Source organism: Tricharina praecox (assembly GCF_024521635.1).
Source record: "Tricharina praecox strain CBS 144465 chromosome Unknown BZA05scaffold_6, whole genome shotgun sequence".
NCBI classification, from domain to species: domain Eukaryota; kingdom Fungi; phylum Ascomycota; class Pezizomycetes; order Pezizales; family Pyronemataceae; genus Tricharina; species Tricharina praecox.
In genome coordinates, this window is record NW_026250408.1 from 1,095,482 (window position 1) to 1,117,138 (window position 21,657).

A 21,657-nucleotide genomic window follows, 5' to 3' on the forward strand; every position below is an offset into this window, starting at 1 on the left:
GCGAAACGACAAATCCAACCGTAATCGCTCTTTTTCTGCCAGATCTGAAATCGTGACAGCTCTGGCGCCAAGTCCCCTTGAAAAAAGAAAAAAAAGAACGAGAAAAAAAAAGTGAGAGAAAGCGAAATGAAACTGCTGCGACTGCCAGATCCGGCCGGCTGCCACTGGTCGAATCAGTCCCTGTCCCGACGGGCTTTCGCGAAAACCCATCCCCCCATCCCCCTCGGAGTGAGGTCATGTCGTTTCCTTATCCAGGCAAGGCTCGAAAAAGAAGAAGAAAGAAGGAAGAAAGAAAGAAAACGGTTCCTTCCGATTCGGAACGGAAAACTCATCGCGGCAAGACATGCCCGTTTTCCGCTGCCTGATCATTTTGTTATTATTTCACGCCGGGAGCCACCACCACCACCACCACCACCACCACCATCTTCACTGTGATTGCTAACCATCTACATCGCGTTCACGGGACCCCGGCGACAGCTAGGTACCTCGTGATGAGCAGGAGCAGAAGGAGGAGAAGATAGAAAGCGGGGCTTCTTATCCTCAACTCTACATACACACGATTCCGTGATGGTTAGGTTATCTCCGATTCCGATGGTCCATGCGTTTCAACTGTCGCCTTCTGCTGCATGCTCGTCACCCACCGACACCTCTGATCTCCTCCAGGGTTAGCTATGACGGTGTGCCCGTGTCGCTTTTCTGTGTGTGTGGTGGTGTGTGGGTGGATGTGTGTGTGGGTGGGTGTTTATGTAGGTGTGTGGATGTGTATGTAGGTGTCTGTATAGATAGTGTGCGTATGCATTCGCAGTTGCAGTTGCAGCTCCTCCTCTTCTGTGATTATGTTATCTACACAGGATCACCATACGAACCTCACGAGAAAAACAAAGGTTTCGGTGAACGCACGAGTGGCATATGCGAGTGCGCGTGCTGAGCCTGCATACAGACGAGAGTCGAGACGAGACGAGACGATAGGGCCGTTGCTACAACCCGTTGCCTGCCAGGCTGCCAAACTCCAGAGTCTATATTCTATTTGTTGAGGCCTCGAACGAGCAAACTTTATGACCCCCCTCTCCCTCTGGGCGCCTTGGCTCACACACTCCTGCCACCATCATTCGACTCCGTTGACTCCGTGGGGAGCTGGAACCGGCCGAGTTTTCCATATAGTAGTATGGGCTACATATAGACGCCCAGCAGCCCAGCAGCCCAGCAGCCCAGCTCATCGCCGCGCCGCCGCGGGCGCTAAACGTTTACCAAACTTTTGGTGTTTACCGCTGTGGCGATGCCGATTGGCCGTTCCGGTGTCCAGTGAACATTGTCCAGTGAGCAATGACCACTCGAGCGAGCTGCGAGGATGCGAGGATGCGAAGTGATGTCTTCTCTCGTGCGTCTCGTGCGTCGTCGTCGTCGTCGCCGCCGGCCAAATGGACGTTGTTGTTTTTGTTTTTCGAGCCGTTGTGTGATAGCGGTATGATAGAGTTCCACCACCTGTGGTATGTAACACTGGGCCACTGGCCGGTGGCATGCAAACCTCCCACCCCCCACACATTCCTCAACCCGCACAGCCCAATCCGCCCAGTCCGCCCAGTCCGCCCAGCCCGCCCAGCCAAGCCCGTACAGATCACCGACACCGACGTGAGGAGACGAATCCGTTACGCACGCGTCAGGCGGCATCGGGCGGACTTGGTGGTCCTCCGTCATCGCTCGCCCCGCACTGCACACGGACAGACAGACAGACAGGCGCAGCGCGGTCGAAATGAATCCCGATCGGCAAATAAGAACACGAATCTCGGGCTGCGCCTTCGTTCGGAAATGTGGAGCTATCCAGGTCCCAGCTAACAAGCTACTATCGGTCATACCGGGTCCCTCCCGCGCAGAGCACCCGGTGCCGAGTGGGTACATACCGTGCAATACATACCGTACCAGGTACATACCGTACATATGTAGCCGACTCGGCTCATTTCCTGATTTCCTCATTTCCTCGGGATATTGGTTCGGGATATTGGGCTTGTGTCCAATGATAATGATCCATACATACGAGTACAGTGCGAGTACGAGTACGTACGAGTGCGAGTACGCGCGAAACCGGAACCGGGCCAATCCAGAGTTAGTGATTTGGTGATTAGAGTGGTGACTGCGACCTGCGACCTGCGGCGGACGCCTAAAGGCTGAAATCAGCAAAATCAGCAAAATCAGCGAAGTTCGCTTGTTTGTTTGTTTTGTTTGATCGCTGATTAGACGATGGATGATGGATGCCCAAACAAACGTGCCTGAAGGCTGAAATATCGGTGCTCAGAGGTTGCTTGTTCGCTTGTTGTTTAATCGCTGATTGGATCACTGGATGACTGGATCCCCGAAACAAACGTGGCTTATTTTGTTCTGTTTAATCATCAATTGATTGAATGCCAATTAATAGTCGCTGTGCGACTGACGTGCGTTCGTGCGCGGCTCGATGATGGCCCGAGTCGAGTCGGCGTGCGAATACGAACACTGAACACTGAACACCGAATAGCGTGGGACGCCTTGTGTCAACATACCAATATACACACGCCCCGTATCGCCGCACGCTCTCCGCCCCATCGCCTACAAGTCCCGACTATGTACCTACTACTAGCAGTAGAGCTCATCAGCCTTCCCGCGCGGTTATATACTCTATATATGCTAGTATACGAGTCCGCCGTTCGCCTGGCCGCAGCACTCAGCACTCAGCACTCCGCCGGGCCAAACAAGGGGTACGTATTGTGCGTACCTACACTACAGTGCAACAGGTAAGTACCAGTACTTAGGGAAATAGGTAATCGATAAACAACCCTGGATTTCGGAAATTACTGCTTCGGACGGAAACGGCCAGTGGTAAGGAGAGGCGAGGCGACCAGGCAAGCGAATCTTACTCATACATAGAGTACACATCGTTTCGCCGAGTTGTCCATCCATCGGGGGAGGGTCTGAGCCCCCAGTCGGAGCGGACATTTGTATGTACCGTAGATATCGCCGGTGCATGCATAGGTAGGGTACGGGCATCATTCGGACACGGAAACCTACCAGTGTCCGCCTGCCCGCAGCTGATCATCATACCTATAAAGTATACGCAGCGAAAAGGGGGAGGGGGAGGAGTTAAGGTTAAACGACCGCCATGTAGAGTACTTACCATACCTCATACCTATGTATACCTCACACCTATAGGTACCGTATATGGATACCGTTTATAGATACCCCTCTACCCTCCAGATCGCCGCCAAAGTTCGAACTTCAAACCGTCTTACATATGCAGAGTATGTACGCGCTCGAGAGTCGAGATGTTTCAGCACTCCGTGACTCCGTTACACTCTACCGATACATACATACATGGAGTACTCATTCTGCGCGTCCCCAGCGGCCCAGCCAGCGCAGTTGAGCACACCCGAAGCGCGGTGTCGTCCGAGACACAATTAGAATTCAGATTACCCGCGCTCTGGATGACAGGATCACTTGCTTCCGTCCCGCCCGCCCGCCCGCCGGCCATACATAGATACTTATGTACATAGGGCCCTTGCCCGCTTCGGAGTATCGCTGATTCGCTACTTACCTAACAGTAGGCTCGGGAGTCGGGACACTTTCACTACCGTAGGTACTAGTACCGACTACTGCGTGTGGCGCCTTCTCCCGAGTCCCAGCCACCTCGTTCCGTGCTCAAGCTCCGGAATTCGGTGTCTGGATGATGTCTGGATGATGTCTCGACTCTCGAAGCTCAGTGCTTCCATGCGAGTCGCGACGTCCATAGAAAACTCAAAAAACTACCGTACGATATCGACATGGTCGCATATATACCTACCGTAGAGTACATAAGCGAATTCCAGCGGGCTGCTACCGGGTTCGGAATGCCTCTGCTATGTAAATCATGTGTGAGCGGGCTGCGGAAGTGGTCATATGTAATATGCAAACTACCCATAGTACTGTAGAGTAAATGATTTCTCACTCCCGTCTGCGCGCATAGGTATCTCGTGTAGGTATCATTTCGCTTGTGAGGATGTATGGGTGAGTGAGAGTGAGTATTCCCCGGAGATAAGCAGACTCAGCTTTTCCCGGACCGGGCATCTACTTTCGGTACTGCGCTCTTCATACCTGCGGTATCTCCGTCCACCAAACGAAACAAGCCAACACCCACACAACACCTACATAGCAACAGCAACAACAAAAACAACAACAACAGCAGCAGCAGCAGCAGCAGCCAGCCTCGCTCGTCGAGATTCGAGAAACTCAAAGTCGCGTGAGGCATTTGTGTCACACACACAAATCGCATCGCAATTTAAAAACCCCCCCAAATCTTTTTTTCTTTTTCCAAAATTCTCTTTTTTGCCGGGGTGGGGTGTGGTGGTCTCGGAACGAGCAGAGCCGGGGCTGGTGGATGGTGGATGGTGGATGGTGGACGGTGGATGGTGCACTGGGGATCAATAATCACGCCGCCCCGCGCCGATCGCAAAGCAGAGCAAAGCTTTAGAAAAAAGTCGGACTTCCGTTTACTCCGGCTTCCGGTGCCGATCCGATGAATGAATGCTGCTGCAGAAAGAAAAAAAAATACCCCACACAAATTATAACTTCTATCTAAGCGGAGGGTGGGCAGTCGGAGGAAAAGCAAATTCAGACTTTTGGGCGGACGGGGGAGATGGAACTCCTTACTCACCTGCTAGTAGTTAAATACGGATGGAGAGGGAGAGGGAGACGCAGATGCAGATGGCGATGGAGGTGGAGATTGGAAATAAAGGAGTTTGCAGTGCAGATCGAGTCATGGATTGTGTTTCACCTACCAGCACTCTACTCTACCGTAGTACCGTACCAACATGATGCGATGATCCAATCTGCAGCATCTTATCAGATCCTGCAGGGCTCCTGCTCGGCTATCTCGGGAGCGGCCCTAGTTTACTCGTTAGCACTTGGAACTTTGAGGCTTGGAAGTTGGAGCCGGGTTTCGGATGCGCCTGCCTGTTCTGCTTGCCCGCGTCGTTGTCGTGTCGTGTGAGCCCTCTGCAACTCTGCCAGCAACGCGAGCTCCGTGCCCGCCCGGTGATGCCGACTGGAGTCGCTTCGGTGCTTCGAGATGGGGCTGGCGGCGCGTGGTTGGCGGTACGGTGCTAGTAGAGTAGAGCACCTAAGGCTGTCGCCGGACGCCTCCCTCCATAACGCATCACAACGTATCACACCAGATCACTCCCCCGTGGTCCTTTGGTCCTTGGGCCTCGGGGCTCGGCACCGGCTAAGGACATACCGGTAGTAGATCCTGCCACTGGAGCATGTATTGTGTTTTCGGACGCGCTAGCTTCGGCCCACCGGCGGATCGAGGACGTTCGCAGTGAGCGTAGGCCGCGACACCCGAGACGTGTCGGCTTTCGGCGAAGACATCGGGCGGAGCAGACCCCCAGATCGGATGCGGTGCCTACCGGTACATACACGTGCTAGCGGAGTTCCGCCCTCCCTCCGACATACCTGGGTCTGTATATCCGCAGCATCCGTTCGGAATAGAGATGCTATGTAAGACAAGGCTGCATCGCCGTTATACAGTAGTAGTGCAGGGACCATTGCGCTTCGGAACCACCCTACTAGGTAGTAGGGCGGTTGTCCGCCGAGGCTGCCGAGAGGCTCCTTCCGGCAGATGCGTTGATGCCGCGCCGCGAGTGATTACCCGTACATGCGCGAGGCAACGCCTGAGCATGTGTCGCCCGCCTGGCGATGGCGCGGCCGAAGGGTGGCGCGCGGTGGGACCATGTCTTGTCTGATGGTGTTCAGAGGCACGCGTTGTCAACTCTAGGTTGGTAGTGAGTGCCCATAACGGGTGTGAGAAATGTAAAACGTGATTCGATTGAAAAAGAGGTTTATGAATCTTTGAGTATTGAACAACAGAAGGACCGACAAGACGAGCAGAAAAGCAACAACAGAAACATTTCAACGTTCAACGACCGCATCGGGTCTGCCCTTCATACACTTGGTCCCACCAGGTCCCTGCAAGGTCTCTCCCCCCAAATACAAGGTCCCACCCGGGTCTCGACAAGGTCTCCTCTCTCCGGCGCCCACCCATGATGTCAAGCCGCCTCTTCCTACACACCCCTCAGCAGGTACTACTCGAGTATTGTACTTACATGCCACTGGCGGACGTAACTCACTCCGCAAGCCTTGGCGGTGGGAGAGGTGATAGCAGACGTGACAACCGCCATCATGAACCGCTGTTCGGCCGTCACCGCTCGGCCCAACGTGCTTGCTCAGCCGTGCGGTTTCCACAGCACCCATCTCGGACTAGTAGTACTCGCGGCGAGTGATTTCGCACGACACCGGTGACAGCGAGACAAAACCGGCCAAAACCTAGCGGCGTCTCACGATTATAGAGAACTTAAAGACGAGCCGAGTGGGTTGTGGTGTCGAAAAGAAGTCGTTGTATGTATCATACACATGGGATTTTATATCATCGTTCGTATGGTACTTATCATGTCCTTTCTGCATCGCCATTCACACCGTGCATCGCATCATCCATATCACTGGACTGACGCATACAACTTCATCCGCGTGCCACGGTGCTCCTTCCACCAATTCCTCCGCGGCAGCCTCGCCAATATGTAATCACCTACGGTATAGCTCCGCCCCTTCTCCCATGGCACTTCTGGACCGGCCTCGTGCACGACCACACACAACCCGTAGGTATTGATCCCGCCTAACTTTTGCCAGCCAGCCAGCCAGCCAGTTCTACCCCAGCACCAACCAGAGCACTTTTCTCTGCCTCATCCGACTGTGAGCAGACCAGAAAAAGACCACGTCCTGCAATCTTCGAGTGACATATCATGTCCCGAAACACCGCATCACCGCATCACCGCGCAAAAGGTCCAATGTTTCATATAAATATACACGGAGAGCAGCACGAGGAGTGGAGGGTAATGGTGCTGCCGACAGTACGCATGGCGACATCCAAGGAGTAGCGCGTTCTATGTGACTGGTTGGTTCGCCGACGGGATGGGGGGATGGGTCTGTAGTGAGGATAGGCCTGTGGTAAGGATGGGTGTGTCGACTGGCCCGGATGGTCGGGTCAGTCGGTATGTACTTCATCTAAGGTATGGTGAGAGGGGAGTTGGATGAGTGGGGATGGGTAGATACATTGTAGGTAGTGTGCTGGCAGTATGCTGGCAGTACCCTTGCTACCAATACTTTATCTACTTCTACCGCCACGATCACTCGGCGCAACTGTGCACTGTGCACTGTGCAGGCAAAAAATAGGTGGTCTGGCTGACTAGCAGCTCAGGTACCAGCGCAGTTGGCTTTTCACAAGCCGGTATGAGCTGCCCCCCTCCCCGATCGTCGCGATAGAAATTAGAAATATCGGCAACACGAGTATGGGTAGTAGGTATTGGGCATTGACGTGATCCACTCCATGGCAGATCACTCGGCTAACTGGTACACCCAGCACTTTGGCCGGCCGGAATGCTTCTCTGCGAGATTGCAGCGGCGCTGTATCAGTCAGGGCTACCAGGAAAGCCCGAGACCACGTACGCACGCACGCTGGATACATACCGGCTCGTCCGCAAGGTGCACGGTCGTCGCGTGAGTACAAAAGGCCGGTCGCCCTAGTACATACTATAGGCGCCGACGTCGCTGCATGATCCGTGCCCGTTGATCTTTCCGCCATGCCATGTGTCGGTTCGCCAGACACGTGTGTTGCTGGGTGTGCTGGGTAAAGAACTCCCCGCCGCCGGTCTCGTAAGAATCGGGTTTCTGAAGGAGTGATAGGTGATGTACCGTAGAGTACATACCACTCGCTCCGAGTTGGAATTGGCGTTCCCGCGGGATACTAGTAATTTGGATATACAGCCATCCACCCGTGGTCTTTTCGGGATGTCTGTTGTTGTCGTCGTTGGGATGTGTCGGTTGGTTTCAGATGGAGTCCAGAAAGAGCACGAGTTCCTTTATTTCGCTCGAGTAGATAGCCCATTGGAAGGAGCCCTGTAGAAAAGGTCGGGTTCTGGCTGATCGGGTTGTTCTAGGTGCTCGTGTGGTCAACCAAATAACGAGTCGTCGTCGTGCTCGACTAGCTGCCCGTCCCGCTATCAGATCCATCTTATCACCAACCTTGGCCTGCAAGGCTCTCCCCCAGCTAGCGTGATAAAAGAGCCTCAAGAAAAAAGTTCAGAAACGTTTTATCCACACATATGAAACCCACCGAGTGAGCCGCCGCACAAACCCTCCTTCACGACAGCGTCTCGCACCGACCCACAAGATACCCGAAACCTGGTGCCCAGGACTCTACCGCCGCTGTCCATGTTTCGGAATGGCATAGCTATCGCGCGGCGCCCACTTCGACAGCTGACCACACACTCGAAACATGAGGCGCCATTATTATTCGTGTGCACGGCCTGCCAGCAGCAGCAGCAGGCGAGAGCCATGGCCAGCCACGCCGCCCGCCCCGCCAAGGCCGCGAGGAAACCGAAAGTGCAGCAGGAGGACGGCATGCTCGACCAGATCCGGAGGCTCGAGGCGCACGTGCGGCTGATGGAGCGGAGCTATGTCGAACAGTTGCGGAAACGGGCGACGGAAGAGGTGGAGATTGAGTTTTCTTTTTTGGGGTTTTTTTTTGGGTTTGGACATCGGGGCGCTGACCGGCTGGTGGTGGTTCGCTGCAGGAAATACCAAAGGGTGATGTTACCGAAGAGGATAAGGACCGGGCATACGCTGCCCTCATGGCCCCGACGGAATCGCTGTTCCTACCGAAACCAGCCGAGCCCGTGGAGCGACTCCCCGCTCCGATCGTGAAGCGGTTGGGCGAGGCTGAATTGGAACTTGTCAACTCGGATGTTCCCGAGTGGAAGCTGGTATTGACGAAGCTGGAGGAGACCGGCGGACTGGAGGGAATGGATGCCGGTGCGGTCAATGGAATGTTGGCTTGCATCGAACTTGCCCAGCGGGTGGAGCTCTCGCCGAGGATATTCGAGATGATGAAGGAGGCCAATATCGAACCAGATACCTTCACGTACGATCTGATGATGGTTGCGTTTGCGGGAATGCGCCTTCCGGCGAAGGTGAAGCATCTGTTCAAACAAATGAAGAAGAGTAAGTCTGACTACTCTACCGCCGGGCATCGCACAAAACACTGACATGAGGAATGCAGAGGGACTGAAGCCAACCGTCTACTCCTACGGCCATCTGCTCAAAGCGTACTCGCAAGAAAACGACGTCGCCAAAGCCGCCAAAGCCTTCCAGGAAATGCAAGCCGCCGGCATCGAGCCCAACCTTGTCGTCTACACCACCTTGATCCAGACCTGCATCAACCGCAAAGACCTAGACACCGCGTGGCAGGTCTTCAACCTGATCAAGTTCAAATCCACAGCGACAGCACCGGACCAATCTGCGTATGCACTGATGATCCACGCCTGCGCTCTGGACGGAGAAACCGAGAAGGCACTCGACCTGTTCGCGGACATGACGGAGCGCCGGGGGATTGCGCCTTCCGCAGAGGTGTACCACTCGGTCGTGCACGCCTGCGCCGTCCGAAAGGACTACTTCTCGGAAGCGTGGCGATACGCCGTGCGGATGCAGCGCGAGGGCATGGAGCTCAACCGGCGCGCGCTCAACGTCCTCGTGCAAGCCTGCGGGCGCACTGGAGAACTCACGCGCGCGCGACTGCTGGTGCGCCACATGATGGCCTCGGGCAAAGAAGACTTCGTCCCGGACCGCTTCACGTACCAAAACCTGTTGCGCTGCTATGCGACGTGCAAAGTGAAGCGGCCGCGCCAACAACTTCTGGACCGGCAGGTAATCGATAACGACACGGCAGCATTCATCCAGCCGGGCAAAGAGCTGCAGCCCGAAAAGGGCGGCTTCATCGAAAAGATCCCGTTCCTCGACAAAGCCGTGCTGGAAACCCAGCGCCAGGTCCTCGACGAGGCCGCGCTGATAGTCAACTGGCTCCGCGAGACCCGCCCAGACATGGTCGATATCCAGATGATGAACTCGTACATGGACGTATGCGTCGCGCAGGACTCCCTCATGGACCTGAAATGGAGCTACGAGAACGACACTAAGAACCCGCCGAATCCGTTCGACCGCTCGAACGCCGACGCCGAGGAGAACGCAGACGGTGACGAAACAGCCGGCACCGCAACATCCGCCTCAGCCTCAGCCGACGAAGTAGACGCCACGCTACTAATCGACCTCCCGGCGCTCAACCGGAACATCCACACCTTCAACACGGCATTACAAGGCGCACTAAAATTCCGCAACCTCCCCTTCGCGCGGCAAGTATGGGGAGACCGAATGGTGTACTCCCGCACTCCCCTATACCTATCCCTCCCAAAGCGACTCCGCGACAACCTCGACTTCAGCGCCGAGCGGCACATGATCAACACGCTTGCGGCGACGGGGCTCATCGGCGAGGCGCTCGAGCGCATCAGGATCCTCTACGAGGAGGGCGGAATCGACTGGAAGTGGGATGACCTTAAGGGCGTCTATACCCGCGCTGCGGAAGTAGAGGATGTTAAGACTATGCGCTATATACGATTCATCACCGGTAAGGACGCTGCTGAGTACCCGCCAACGCTCGAGTGGGAGAGTGGTATGTAAATTGGAAATATGTTGTATTTGGCTGGCTTGCTGGCTTGGTGGGATTGGATTGGATTGGATTGGATTGGTACATATTATTCGCTTCTCTGCAGTAGGGTGGGGTGTGGTGTGGGGGTGTGGGGTGTGCTTTTCGGTGGATGGCTGGGTTATGGAACTGGAACTGGAACTGGAAGTGTAAAATAGAAGTTGACGGTGTCGGTGTTGGGGAGTTTTGAATGTGCATGTTGTACTTTACATCATGATATGTAACATACCTAGTGTAGTGTACTATAGACTGGCTACTGGCGGTGGTAGGATTCACACAAATCACAATCCTGAAAAAGAATATATGAAGATTGTGCTGTGTGGTACTCAAATATTGATTCCATCCATCCGTCCATCCATTAACTACCCGCCAACACAGCGCAAAACGCCCCTAGATAGGTACCTATGGAAGCAGCTAAGGTACTATAGTACTAGTATTCACACACATCATGAAAGCATTGAATCATCATCACCACGCCCCAAGCCCACGCCCCAAGCCCAAGCCGAAAAGAGAGGTAAAGAAAATAAGGGATGAACGTATGCTACAAATTAAAATTCCCCACATGCCTGCTTGCAAACATCAAGTATCAAGATCAAACATAATACCTCGGCCGATCGAAGACATGATACCTATGCCCTCTTGCTCCGTCACCCTTAAATACCTCCGGGAACCTGAGTCCGAGGGAGACCTCCTTCTCGTCCACCTGAGTCTCACCGCCCTCCTTCTCGCCCACAACGAACTTGCCGACCTGGATCTCGGTATCGGTAATCGTCCCGCGGGAGACGCGGGCATAGCCGACGCGGCGCAGGCCGCGGTAGAGGATGTACTCGCACCAGCGGTCCCAGTCGCTGCTGTCGATGTCGCGCATGCGCGACTTCTCCGAGACGTAGCGGTTGTAGTTGCCCTCCTTGGGGTTGGTGACGAGGTACGAGAGGAGGATCAGCGGGCGGGGGGAGTCGGCCATGATCTGCTCGACGCCTATGCTCTGGAGGCGGCGGTCTTCGACGTCTTCTTCCTGCCCGGAGTGGAAGACGAGGACGTCGACCATTTCGCCGTACATATCCAGCGTGGCTAAGATTGCGGGAGCGAGTTCGCCCACGGGAGAGGGCAGGAGGTGGTGCGTGGAATTCACGATGGGAAACTTGGAGAGCAGTGCACAGCCCCATGTGTGCTTGTTTGGTCCCGGGCCAAAGTCGGCGTACATCCCCAGGTCCTCGGCGAGGAATTGTGTCATGTCACGGTTTCCCATGATGATACGCTGGAGATCGGATTCCAGCAGACCGACAACGTCAAGTTCGAGCTCCTTGATCGCGTCGCGCATCCGGCGTTCCGAAGACCACATGTCGTTGTCGAGCGCGAAGTGAACGGTCCAGATTCCGGCGGTGACAAGTTTCTCCTGCGGGTGGTAGGGGGTATAGTTAAAGGTTGGGAAGCGGAGGTAGGCTACGGAGACGGAGATCATTTGGAGAATAGTGAGGGCATATATGGTGTAAGTGCGGAAGCGGCGGCGGTGTGGGGTGTCGTGTTTGGTGTATTTGCTGCTCAACGGTTGGGGGGTTGAGGCGGCAGCCGAAATGGTCGAGAAGACACCGCATCCAATCATGGCCATCATTCCAGTGAGGACGAGGTCGCTTCGTTCACGGAGGAGAGGACCACCGGGGACGAAGGCGTACGCTACCACCCACACGTGCGCGAGGACGATGAGGTTGTAAAAGAAGAATGCCAGGCCAAAGGTCTTTCCTGGGCCATAGCGAGTCGCAGTGATGATCATAGAGGGGACGAGAGCCATGAGGTACGTAGCAAGTACAAGGGCACCGTAAAATCCAGTCCAGCCAGCTTTGCTGTAGAATGTCGCGGTGGCGATAGACGCAACACCAAAGAAGCTCCATGTCGCTGCTGCTTGCGGGTTGAAAAGACCTATCAGGAACCCGGCGCCCATGGCCGCAATCGTGTATGCACCGTGAGGAGCGGGAATGGGCCCCTTGATTGGGTAACCATCCCAAACCCAGGTGATCATGGTGCTAGAATCCGAGAGCAGAGAGTGCAAGCCAAAAATCAATCCGGCGAGGCCGATTGCCGAAAGCGTTGCGGACCCTTTCTTCTTCTGCTGCAACGGGGTAAGATCGACCGAACCCACAGTGCTCCGCCTAGTGGACCTCAAAACGGCTAGGATCGCAAGGACCAATCCCGTCTTGTTCCATCCACCGTTGACGGAGTTCATGATCGGCCATACGGGGTTGTTGGTGTGGTTGGCAAATTTGGCGATGCTCGACAGAATCAATCCTAGGGAGAAGGCCGAGATCTTCGCGTTCAATCGGCTAGAGTTATTGCGTTCGGCCCAGAAGCTACCAGTCCATGCCAGGCAGGAGAAGAAAACACCCGCACCGACGGAGAAGAGCCGGGTCTCCTGGTGCGTAACCAAGAAAGCTGAGAGTCCAAGCAGTGACAATCCGTACACATAGCCAGGCTGGTTAGCAGCGATGCGGCGGACGGCGGGGATGCCTAGCAAGAATGGAGATACAGTAGTCATGATGAGAACCTCATAGCCAGAAATTCCCATGTGCCACAGCGGGAAGTCTGAAAAACCGTCAGTTTCAACCTTCACAAACACCCACGGGGATCAACGTACACCACACGGTAACGCCCAACGACGTCAAGATGGACCAAAACATAAACTATCACCCGACTCGTTAGCTCAGCCCCGGGTGGCGTACGGAACGCGCCGTGAGTGGACAGCTGGCAGATGCATAGAACTCACTCCAGTGTAGATGTCGGCAGCAGCATCGAAGACGTCATCCCGGGAGTATGAGGCGCCCAATAACTCCTGAGGCAAGATCTGACCGCGTTCCCTACGAGTCCCATCAATACAAGCCCCCGGCCCCATCGTCGTTTGATTGGACTCACTTGGACTTTTGAATGACGGTATCCGCTAGAAATACGTCGTTTCTATAGCACCAAAAAGAAGAAATGTAAGAATCCGGGTATTCGTTTTTCGCTCGCGATAAATAAGGCGATAATCCAACGATCTTCAATCCTTCCTGCCGTACAGCGGGATCCTGACATACCCTTTGCTACTAATACCCCTCACGTCCACCACCCTCAATTCGAGACCAGCGAAATCAAACGCCGTAGCAGCGTCGAAACCAACGTCAAAGAGAATCAACGACCACTCGAAGAATGCGTAAATGGTGTAGGCTAGATTTCCACGAGAAATCCCGTCGTCAGTATGTTTTTACCCTGCCAACCACAAAACAACATGGGGTTTGGGCCCGCGCACCTCCGGCAACTTTGTGGACTTTGTGCTGGATGAAATAGTAGATCAATGGCACCAACGTTCCAAAGAACAACGTGGCAAAGATCTTGCGCCACTTGATGGCGTCACGGTTCATGGGCGACAGCGCGAGACAACCCAGGGTCCACGGCAGCGTAAACACCAGATACGAGATCATGAAGATGTCGTGCCAGGCATGGTCGTCCGTCGACGTGATGTAGACCCATCCACCGCAGAGTATAGTCCTCAGCAAGCCCACGGTGGCCACGAACTTGGGTCCGCGCGCGCCGGGACGCGCGGTGACAAGGTACCAGAGGATGACCAGGGCGAAGCGGGGACCCGACGTGATCGCGATGAACACCTGGAAGATGGATCGTTCGGGATACCGGTCGCCAATCGTCGCCGAAACGGAGGGAAACCATTCTTGCGGATAACCCTGTTGTTTCGTCAGCGCTTGCAAATGCAAGCTCGCGCGATCCGAGCAAGCATCGCGAATTACGTACATAGTACTCGTTCTTCACAATCTTATGGAAGTGTAGTGACCTGGTACGGAGAGTTGCGAGTGTCAGCTAGAGTGCTATTCGCCGCCGCTCTCGATCTGCCGGTCATCCGCTAGCGAGAAGAGCGGTCGCACGTCTGCGATCCATACATACATCCCGACGATTAACGCGCTGAAGAAAGCACCTATTCAGCCAGCTGGCGCATCAGCACACCTTGCTCGAAATCGAAATGGCTGCATGGCAGTCAAGCTGACAGGCAGGCAGTGGGGGGGTGTATAGAGAGGTAAGGTAGGAGGCAGGCAGTGGGTTGGGTTGACCGACAGTATGCGATGAGCGTGTGCGTGTATGATATCCATTTTGCTGACACCTGTTATTGTTGCGCTCGGACGGCGGGGTGTTAGCAAGCAGAGTTTCAGTTGCATATCTGGGTAGGTATCTCGATATCGCTCGGTGCTTTGACCGAATCGCAAAGTCGCCAGGGTGTCACAGAACGGGATGGGGCTCGCTCCGTCATCTGTAGGGAATGACGTACCGAGGCCAGGACGACACCGCCATCCTTCTCTTTCGGCATGAGGGAAAGACGAGAGCGATCGATTAGTCGAATGGAGAGTGGCTTTTAGCCCAAGGACTGGAAGCAGAGAGAGAGAGGTGTGTGGCTTGTTGATCGAACACCGAACGAGTGGTCGGGACGGAGTGGGAGAAGAGGTAGGGAGAAGAGAGAGAAGAAGAGAGGAAGAGAGAGAAAGCCAACAGCATCGCAGAAAGGATTTGATTACTATATCGACTGGACCCCTAACGCGAAGGTGGTCGCGGCGGGTGGTATTGGCGGCGGGTGGTATTGGCTTGGTGTTGTTGCTGGGCGGGGGGGAAGGTTGGGATTGGGGAGATACCTTCTTCTCGGCAATCACGGAATTCGGGGGTTCCGCTCCCAGGCTCTGACTGTCAACTGTCGACTGTCTTTCTTTCACACCTGGCTGTTTGTTCTCGTGGCAGATTGCCTTGCCTGACTAATAGGCAGCGGCACAACAATCTCTGGAGCACCGGCCGGAGCCGAGTGGATTACAGAAGCAACGCCTACCGAGGCACGGCTGCAATTGAGCGAGGTGGATGGTTGAGGAAGATGGATACGGACATTCTCTTGGCACTAAGCACCGGGGGGTGGAGATCTCTGCTGTTCTGAGCCGGCCGGGGAGCGAAGGCCGAGAGAAGAAGAGGAGCCTCGTTTGCACCGTATCTACATACGGAGCAGCAGGCACGCGCGACGTGCATGTGCCAGAGGCCGCTGCAAACCTTATATAAAAACCGTGTTGAGGGATTGGAGCTCACTCCTAGACCCTTGGGATCGGGGATACCGGTCGTTGCCGTAGTGCGAGATCCAAGCCGGAGTTTCGGAACAGAAATCTATAACTCCCTAGAGCCAAGCGCCGCTTTTTGGTGTTTCACTCCACTTTCGGCCATCCTTGTCCACGTCTGGCCTGTTTTTTCTCGCTTGTGGACCCGTGTTCCCGAGTTGGCAGTAAGACACGTGATTCTCTAATGATCGCTAAATGTCCGGCGGTGGATATAACGGACCTTTGTGGCATCCAAATAGGCAATAACTGGGGCAGACATCTGTTGATTGATTGATAATTCATACAGCATGGAACCCTGAGGATATGGCCGGAAGAGGTATTGTATCCGCAATAGAGCATTTGACAAAGAAATTCCACCACCAAACCCCTGGAACAGGAATGACAGTCCAAATCCCTTTGTCCTCGCAATGGGTATTTAAAAGTGAGCCTCCAAAGAGGCTCGAGTTTTCGGACTAATAACCACCCTTTTGATATCGATTCTATCCAATCGATTCTCTACCAATAAAGGGTTTCTCTTTTTTCTTTTTTCTTTTTTTGTAGGTGATTGGGCATCCCCGGCGACGCAGCGTGGCCACTCGAATGCGTTCTGTCTCCTACCATTGACCAGGCCGTCTAGATGTCGAGGGCTTTGAGCGGAGTGGCACTCGTATCTTTGGTATGTACAGGTGCATGAGTACATATGCCTTCCTCACCTCCGGCGGATGTGAACGAATTTTATATCCGGCGGGCGAATACTCTAGAGGCACGCGTATGGCGAAGTAACGTAGTATCGGAGGAGATGAGCAGCAGTGGCATTCAACACGGAGCATGGATATATCATATGGAGTACAGCAGACACTGACGGACGCAGCATCGGACAACCGCCGGAGACGGCGTTTAATTGGAGGCCGGCCGAGCCAACGGCAGTGGATTAGGCGGCGGCGGCTCTAGATCATCTCGCCTTGCCGCTCGGGTTGAAGACCGACACACCTGTTCTACATAGCGGGTATATGTTGTATCGGGATCTGTCAATGAGAGGCAGGGAATCAGCTGATTGGGCTCTCGTAGAGTGCATATATACTCCGTTCCTCTTTGTCAAGCTTTGAACACCTGAAGACGTTGACGCGCATATGGTTGCGCGGCGGGCGGTCGAGATCCGGTGCTGTGTGGGGTGAGGAACCTTCGACGGCACCTCAGTCTGTATATAAATAGAGATCTCGCCGCCGATGATATTGCTGTATAGAATGGATTGTCTCTTCCCGTCTACCCAAATATTCCAACACTCTTCCACTACATAATCGTGAAGCACCCCACCCCACCGTTCGAAATCGACAAACACCAATCGTTCCGTTAACGGTGAGTTCGAGTCAGTAATTTCTGTTTTTGTTTAATCATCTTAGCATTCGAACTTAGTAGACCGTGGCTGTAGTACATATCCGGTTCCTCCCCACTGTCTCCGGCCGCTGGCCGTGAGCTCGATGTGTATGAGCCCGTAAGTATCAAGAATTTTCGTCAGAGACGCCGGAGTCAGAGTGATGACCTATGTTCGGAATTTTCCTGGCGGTAGGTGCCGTTGTTTGCTGGGTTGCTCGAGGCTCGTCCATGCAGGAGTGAAACGTCTGGTGGGAACTTCCCACATCCAAGCGTACCTAGTTGCGGATTAAGGCTGTACCGCCGGAACTTTGGTCTGGCGAGGAATGGAAGTGTATGGCTGTCCCGCCCCGGGCAGACTTTTCCAGGCAATACACCGTCCACCGACCGGTCCAGTCCCGTTCAGTCCCATCCAGTCCAGTCCAGTCCAGTCCAGTCCAATCCAGTCCGATGGTGTAAATGTCCAGATACGGTACCCACTAGGACCCGATCACAGTACATGATTTTCCAAACCGGTCACCGAACCGCCAGTTAACGGGAAACCCTTTTTTTGTATTTTCATGAAGAGAAATTTCTTCTGCCTCAATCTCGATTCGTGCTTCAAGCTTTAAGCTTTGACTCGATCCGTCAGTTGCAATCTGTACTATCATATGTAGGCGTGTGCACGTCGTAATACGGTACCTACCTCATACCAAGGGTGTAAATATAGTAACGGGCCGCGTTTTGTGTTCTGTCGGGTGTTGGGAAGTCAAGGCTCCCGTTCCTAGGAGATGCATATCCGAGCACATGCGCAGCAACACTGAAGTCGTGATCGGTAGCGGTCAAGAACCATCAGCAATCACCCAGGAGCTGGTTCGTATCCTCACTTGAAATGGGCGGGAGATCCATCGATCCTTTGGAAGGGAGCTTTCGTTCGGGAGGCTAGCAGACTCTGAAGAAGGTTGATTGGATAAAACCTGTTCACCAAAGCAAAGTTTAAGCAACGTGGGCCGCGTTTCATCGTGATGGCTGGCTGCGGCGTGAAAGTTTGTTCTTAGCTGGTTGAATTGCTTTTTGTCTTCTAAGAGGGTGTTGATCGCATTTCTACATGCTTTGGACGATTGGGTTGGTATGAATGAATGGGGTTTCCTGTGGTCAAGACTCAATTTGACTTCCGTCTGCCACCGTCGTCGGTCTTCCAGGTCTATTGCTACGTTACTTCGGCAACGGAAGAGCTGCGTCCGTGTAAAATAGAGTATCTGGAGTAGAGCAATGGTACCCGGACTCTGCGGAGCTCAAGCTACATGCCGGCGGTACCGTGATGATGCCGAACCCGCAATGCTCAGAACATCTGATTTACGATCCTATCAGGGAATAGGATATCATAGTACCATACTCTATAACCATACGGCTACCATTACCACTGACATAATCCAATCAATGATCAATCACTCGACCAACCAACTAATTGATTGAACTGTCAGCTGCTTTTGTTTCGGTGAGTGAGTGGATCGAACACCGGCATGCAGCAGGTGCTGATGTAAGCCTGAAGGAAGACGCGCTTTACTCTACTCTACTCTACTCTGTGTAATATAGACAATCACGTGCCTGGTCCGTGTGTTCTCCATCTCCAAGCTAGTATCGTCCGCAAGCGTGGTGTAACCCAACCAGAGTGCGGCTCCAACAAAAATTCAACCGCAGTGGTGAGAACCTGCCCCACAACTCTCGTCGAACTCGTCGAACCCGTCGAACTCAGCGAACCACGGCAACCTCCCTCCATATCAATCGCCATGGCCGCCGCTGACAAAGCCCGCTTCTACCTGGAGCAGTCGATCCCAGAGCTGCACGAGTACGAGAAGAAAAAAGTTTTCAACAAGGTGAGTTGTGCCTCCACCTCCCCTCCCCCCCTCCACCATCGCTGACCGTTTGTTCCAGGATGAAATCGCCGCGATAACACGCAAGCGCTCGGACTTCGAGCACCGGATCGCGGCGTCCGGCTGCAGCGCGCAAGTGTTTACACGGTACGCATCATACGAGATGAACCTGTCCTCTTTATTCCGGCTGCGGTGCTCGCGGCTGCAGATCCGCGCGCGGATGCACTACGGGACGCGGCGGATATTTTTCATTCTCGATCGGGCAACACGGAAGTTTCCGGGAGATGTGGGCTTGTGGCTGCAGTATATCGATTATGCGAAGAGGGAGAAGGCGAATACCGTGCTCGCGAAGGCACTAGCAAACGTGCTGAAGCTTCATCCCGCGAAACCGATGTTGTGGATTCTGGCCGCGAGGCAGGCGGTCGAGGGTGAGGGGGATGTCGCGGCTGCGAGAAGTCATATGCAGAGGGGTCTGAGGTTTAATGCTAAAAGTAGAGAACTGTGGAGGGAGTATGCCAAGCTCGAGATGGTGTTTGTGGCGAAGGTGTTCCTGCGCCGGAAGGTGCTCGGGATCGATCAGCCGAAGGAGGCGGAGGCGCAGGCGGACAAGGACGCGGACGGCGACGAGAATATGTGGAAGCTGCCGGAGATCACGGGCGAGGACTTTGAAGGCGTCAAGAAGGACAAGTCGCTGGACACGATCGCGCTCGAGAATGCCGAGACCAACCCCGCGCTTAACGGCGCGCTGGCGATCGCGATCTTTGACCAGGCCATGAAGGAGATTCCCGGCGATCTGGCGTTCGCGGCCGAGTTCTACGATCTGTTTGCGCAGTTCGACCGGCTCAGCTGCTGTGCGAGGCTGCTCGAGCACGTCGTTAAGCATATGCTCGATACTGCGCCCAAGAGTGCCAGGTCGCTGTGGCTGGGTGTACAACTGCCGCTGTTTGGTGTCGACACGGCCGACCCGTTGTTCCCCGGACGGTTGTCGACGGCTCTCTCCGGCATGGCGGCGGCGGTTGGCGAGACCGATCAGAAGAGCGAGCTATACCTCTCCTTTGTTAGGTACTTCACAGGGCTCCTGGAGGCCTCGCCCGAGCTGGATGCCGGCATCAGGAAGGTCATCTCGGCCAGCTTGATCAAGTACTTCAAGCAGGCAGAGAAGGAGGGCGAGACCACGCCTGAGCTCTACGCACTGTGGGTCCAGTTCACGGACCGAAGGGAAAAGAAGGAGGAAGCGGCACGAATAGCACAGAGAGGGCGTGAGAGATATCCCGGAGATCTAGTGTTGTTGCAATTGGAGGGGAGCGAGTCGAAAAGTTCTTGATTTCACACTATTGGCATAATGTGCGGCTTTCTTTTCTTGTAGATACTTCTTATATACACACTGGCGTTTTGGGTGGTCGATAGCATGTACCTGTACCCTGCTTAGTAGTCGTCGCTCGGCCTGCTTCGCCGCGAGTCTTTCTTTGCTTTCTGCACCGTCTTCAACTTCCTCCGCAACCGCTCATCCTGCTTTTGACTGTAGCGGGTCAGCCATGTGACGGTCAGTGATGCTAGAAGGGGGGAGAATACAGCTCCTTCACGCGCTTCTTCTTCTCGGCGCTGGTGACACCCGGCACGTCGACCGACACGGACTCGACCAGTATCTTATGCAGGCGCTGGTAGGCTTCCTCCAGGTTCTCGGACTGCTTCCTTGTGCCATCGGCCTGGATGACGATCTCGTCCTCGCGGGTGATATGTCTCGAGTTTTCGCGCACCTTCTGGAGCACGAAGTCCGGCAAGAAGGTTGCATTCTTGGTCAGGTCCAGATGCAGCGTTGCTTTCGTCGCCAATCTTTATTTTTTGCTTTCTTTGTCACTACGATTTCTTTCATCGGCGCATGGCACGGTGTACTATACTTGTTGACATTCTGCCCGCCCGGACCGGACGAGGACGAGAACGAGACCGTACACGACTTCTTGGGGATGTCGGTCACTTTGAAGCTCTCGACCCACTCCCGCGCCCGCTCGATTTCTTCGTCCGACGTCCATTTGGAGGCCGTCTGCGTGCGCCAGTCGTCCGTGTAGGAGCGCGTAAGGAGGCGTCGGCTGGTCGAAGGTAGCAGTGCGCGGAGACGGAAGAGCGACATGGTTACAGCAGTTCGAATGGAAACCGGTCGCGGTTCTTCGGTTCGGTTTGTTCGGTTTGTTCGTTTCGTTCGTGATTGATCGATGCAGATCGGCGTCGGCTGGATGTGGAGGTGCGGGTAGTGACGTAGTGGCTGAGCGGAAGGCGGTGGGTGGCTCATGCGCTGCTGCGGGCTCGACCGCTCTGTGGCTGCTGTGCTGTGGCCAATGTGGCTAGTGCAGCCGCTTCTGCCACCCACCCATCACTTTTCTTTTTCAACGTCCCTTCTTCGCTCCTTCTCTTCCCTTCCCTGCCCGTTCGTTGCCTTTCTCTGCGTGCCTACACACCATCCACATCAACCTCTACATCCACATCCACAGCCATATCCCCGTTCCCGTTCCACAACTCTCCGCCTTCCTGCCTGCTCTCCTCTCGTCTCGAGTCTCTCTCCTCCTCCCCTTCCAACCAACACGTCTTCTCCTTCTCTCCGCCGCCGCACTAACACCAATTCTCCCATCATCCATCTTAAGTTAAGTTTTGCTCCAAAACTCTCGCCCGCCACCACCACCACAACAACCACCACCAAGTCAACTCAAATACCGCCGCCCGCCCTTCAACCCTCTCCCCTTCCCCCCAT

At 54.6% G+C, this 21,657-nt stretch overlaps 5 protein-coding genes across 5 annotated transcripts; 3 read left to right on the forward strand and 2 right to left on the reverse strand.

The window, feature by feature from the left end:
- Positions 1-8,388: 8,388 nt before the first annotated feature.
- BZA05DRAFT_472294 (uncharacterized protein) lies at positions 8,389-10,864 on the forward strand (the record flags this gene model as incomplete). The annotated part of the gene is made up of 3 exons (XM_051488008.1): positions 8,389-8,544; positions 8,628-9,054; positions 9,113-10,864. The coding sequence occupies 3 exons, from the start codon at positions 8,389-8,391 to the stop codon at positions 10,561-10,563; spliced, it is 2,034 nt and encodes a 677-aa protein (XP_051341730.1). The 3' UTR covers positions 10,564-10,864.
- BZA05DRAFT_391530 (uncharacterized protein) lies at positions 10,522-10,865 on the forward strand. Its single transcript, XM_051482988.1, has one exon. It carries the CDS (start codon positions 10,573-10,575, stop codon positions 10,744-10,746), a length of 174 nt encoding a protein of 57 aa, XP_051341731.1. The 5' UTR covers positions 10,522-10,572; the 3' UTR covers positions 10,747-10,865.
- Positions 10,866-11,151: 286 nt separating this feature from the next.
- BZA05DRAFT_239692 (Frag1/DRAM/Sfk1 family-domain-containing protein) lies at positions 11,152-15,148 on the reverse strand. The gene is made up of 10 exons (XM_051479901.1): positions 14,892-15,148; positions 14,681-14,726; positions 14,513-14,543; positions 14,363-14,402; positions 13,866-14,295; positions 13,654-13,783; positions 13,493-13,534; positions 13,347-13,437; positions 13,218-13,263; positions 11,152-13,165 (listed from the first exon to the last, which is right to left on the reverse strand). The coding sequence occupies exons 1-10, from the start codon at positions 14,928-14,930 to the stop codon at positions 11,181-11,183; spliced, it is 2,880 nt and encodes a 959-aa protein (XP_051341732.1). The 5' UTR covers positions 14,931-15,148; the 3' UTR covers positions 11,152-11,180.
- A 3,570-nt stretch (positions 15,149-18,718) lies between these two features.
- Positions 18,719-20,259, forward strand: BZA05DRAFT_370343 (U3 small nucleolar RNA-associated protein 6-domain-containing protein). The gene is made up of 2 exons (XM_051481646.1): positions 18,719-18,917; positions 18,976-20,259. Exons 1-2 carry the CDS (start codon positions 18,831-18,833, stop codon positions 20,236-20,238), a joined length of 1,350 nt encoding a protein of 449 aa, XP_051341733.1. The 5' UTR covers positions 18,719-18,830; the 3' UTR covers positions 20,239-20,259.
- Positions 20,260-21,189, reverse strand: BZA05DRAFT_391542 (peptidyl-tRNA hydrolase domain protein). Its single transcript, XM_051482989.1, has 3 exons — positions 20,813-21,189; positions 20,487-20,747; positions 20,260-20,433 (listed from the first exon to the last, which is right to left on the reverse strand). Exons 1-3 carry the CDS (start codon positions 21,040-21,042, stop codon positions 20,340-20,342), a joined length of 585 nt encoding a protein of 194 aa, XP_051341734.1. The 5' UTR covers positions 21,043-21,189; the 3' UTR covers positions 20,260-20,339.
- Between the last annotated feature and the right edge of the window lie 468 nt (positions 21,190-21,657).